Source organism: Egretta garzetta, unplaced genomic scaffold (assembly GCF_000687185.1).
Source record: "Egretta garzetta isolate BGI_Z169 unplaced genomic scaffold, ASM68718v1 scaffold219, whole genome shotgun sequence".
Lineage (NCBI taxonomy): Eukaryota > Metazoa > Chordata > Aves > Pelecaniformes > Ardeidae > Egretta > Egretta garzetta.
In genome coordinates this window covers 179,037-181,711 of record NW_009260671.1, presented here as the reverse complement: position 1 = coordinate 181,711, position 2,675 = coordinate 179,037, and the positions used below count along the sequence as shown (strand labels likewise).

Genomic DNA, 2,675 nt, shown 5'->3' with positions numbered 1-2,675 from the left:
GGGGCACCAGTCCACAAACTGGATGCTGCGCTTGGTCTTGATGGGGGCAATGGCGGCGTTGACGTCCTTGGGCACCACGTCCCCACGGTACAGCAGGCAGCAGGCCATGTACTTGCCGTGGCGAGGGTCGCACTTCACCATCTGGTTGGCTGGCTCAAAGCAGGAGTTGGTGATCTCGGCCACCGACAGCTGCTCATGATAAGCTCTCTCGGCCGAAACCACAGGAGCATAAGTGGCAAGGGGGAAGTGGATGCGAGGGTAGGGCACCAGATTGGTCTGGAACTCGGTCAGGTCGACGTTCAGGGCCCCATCAAACCTCAGGGATGCCGTGATGGATGAGACAACCTGGCTGATGAGCCTGTTCAAGTTGGTGTAGGTTGGGCGCTCGATGTCCAGGTTCCTGCGGCAGATGTCGTAGATGGCTTCATTGTCCACCATGAAAGCGCAGTCCGAATGCTCCAATGTGCTGTGTGTGGTAAGGATGGAGTTGTAGGGCTCCACCACGGCAGTGGAGACCTGTGGCGCGGGGTAGATAGAAAACTCCAGCTTGGACTTCTTGCCATAGTCAACGGAGAGTCGCTCCATCAACAGGGAGGTGAATCCAGAGCCAGTGCCACCTCCAAAACTACGAAAAACGAGGAAGCCCTGGAGTCCCGTGCACTGGTCAGCCTGTGGAGAGAGCCAAGTAAGATTCAACCAAGCACTGACTTTGCTGGAGGGAAGTTTCAAACTTTTGCTTGGACAGCTACAGATCCCTCCCAGGGCACCGCAGGGCTCACACCATGTTTGCATCCCCAGCGGGATGCTGGAGCCCAGCCCAGGGGGATGCACACCCCCTCTTGGTGGTCACCTACCAGCTTCCGGATCCTGTCCAGCACTTGGTCAATGATCTCTTTGCCGATGGTGTAGTGCCCGCGGGCATAGTTGTTGGCAGCATCCTCCTTGCCCGTGATCATCTGCTCGGGGTGGAAGAGCTGGCGGTAGACTCCTCCCCGAACCTCATCTAGGAGAGGTTAGCACAACGTCAGAGATTTTCTAACTGGCCCTGGGGAAAAGTGGCAGGAGCCACCCTAGGGACTGTCCCGCAGTGGGTTGTTCCCATAGCTGGTGACCACGGCCACTGCCCAGCCGAGGTGCACTCACCAATCACGGTGGGCTCCAGGTCCACAAAGATGGCCCGTGGGACGTGCTTCCCAGCCCCGGTCTCGCAGAAGAAGGTGGTGAAGGAGTCGTCCCCTCCGCCGATGGTTTTGTCGCTGGGCATCTGCCCGTCGGGCTGGATGCCGTGCTCCAGGCAGTACAGCTCCCAGCAGGTGTTGCCCATCTGGACGCCGGCCTGGCCGACGTGGACGGAGATGCACTCACGCTGGGGAGGGGGAGGCAGGGTCAGATCCCAGCTGGGGCCACAATGCTATCGCTGCAGGTGGTGAGGTGCACAGCCCAGGCAGGGTGGCCCAGGCCCTCGGTGGCTTGTGCAAGCCGCACTGCCCTATAGCCTGGGTGCCTTGTGCTCATCCCAGTCTGCTGCCCTCTCCCAAACCTGGTGCTCTGCCTCCCACCACTGCACTACCCACCTCAGGGGACCAGGGAGAGGGAGACACATCTGCTGGAGCCAGGGACACCAGGCCAGCATGTTCCCTGGGCTGCCCCCACCCACAGCCCTGCAAAGCACCCAGTGAGCATCTTCTCTGCTGTCTGAACACCCACTTGGCCCCTGGGCTGGAGCCCCACAGCAGCTGGCACGGCCCCCGTTGCTCCTCCAGAAGCAGGGCTGTGGGCTGAGATGGCAGAGCATCACCCAGGCGCTGGGAGCTGAGGAGGTGATGGCACTGAGGATGGGTGCCCAGCAAGGGCGGGGTTTGCAGAAGTGAACGGTTGCCATGCTCTGAGGCTCGGCTTCCCTAAATTAGCTCCGGAGGAGGAGGAAGCGTTAGCCGCATTTCTTAACTGAACCGAAGGGCTGAGGTGGGAGGTCCCCTAGCTCAGGGCTTCAAGGGCAGCCTCAGGTCCCTCAGGGGAAGCGAGGCTGAGGTGGGCTCTGCAGCCTCTCTCCCTCCAGGTGAGGCATCCCAGAGGCCGCAGCTCTTTCGACAAGAACCAAAATATTCACTGCATCAGCCCTGCTGTTGCCAAGCACTTGGATGCGTCATCAGGCGCAACCGAGGCAGAGGAGCATCCAAACCAAACCGGATTTCCAGAGCCATGGGTGCCCCGCTGTGAGTCAGCTGGCAGGAAGCCGGTGGAGCCAGCCATTTTGGGCTCCGGAGCACAGCAGCGATTGCCATCCAAGGAAGTTGCACAGGTCGCAGCAAGTCCTGACTCTGTGCATCTAGGGTGCTTTCAGTGCTGCATTTCAGGGGCAGCAGCAACAGTGAGGGATGGCAGAAAAATAAGCCCTTGATACCCATGGTGAGAGCCAGGAGTCCATCTCCCCACCTTTCCCAAAAGTGCAAGGAGTAGCAAAGTGACACCCCCCCTTATGTCTCCCAGCAGGTCCATAAAGGTTTTGTAACACAAGGAGCCAATGATAAGTCCTGAGGAAGCCCTGGGATCCTCAGCAGAAGTGCGCAGCAAACACTGGCGCAGCTGCAAGCACCTCTAGATGGCCACAAGAAAAAAAAGAGACAAGAAAGGACTCCTCCTCCCTGGCCAAGGACCTTGCAAATCGGGGGGGG

The 2,675-nt window shown here is 59.6% G+C and overlaps 2 protein-coding genes across 2 annotated transcripts in view; both read right to left on the bottom strand.

The window, feature by feature from the left end:
* Positions 1-521, bottom strand: part of LOC104132418 (tubulin alpha-5 chain) — a 6,405-nt gene extending 5,884 nt beyond the window's left edge. The window contains 1 exon segment of the mRNA XM_035901132.1: positions 517-521. The gene's annotated coding sequence lies outside the window, so the exon portion shown is untranslated.
* The window catches only part of LOC118452973 (tubulin alpha-5 chain-like), a 3,019-nt gene extending 1,198 nt beyond the window's left edge, over positions 1-1,821 (bottom strand). Inside the window, exons 1-3 of the mRNA XM_035901122.1 lie at positions 1,144-1,821; positions 855-1,003; positions 6-669 (exon numbers count right to left, since the gene is read on the bottom strand). Of these exons, the coding sequence (XP_035757015.1) occupies positions 6-669; positions 855-1,003; positions 1,144-1,324 (994 nt within the window). The 5' untranslated portion in view covers positions 1,325-1,821. The remainder of the gene's footprint in view (positions 1-5; positions 670-854; positions 1,004-1,143) is intronic.
* Between the last annotated feature and the right edge of the window lie 854 nt (positions 1,822-2,675).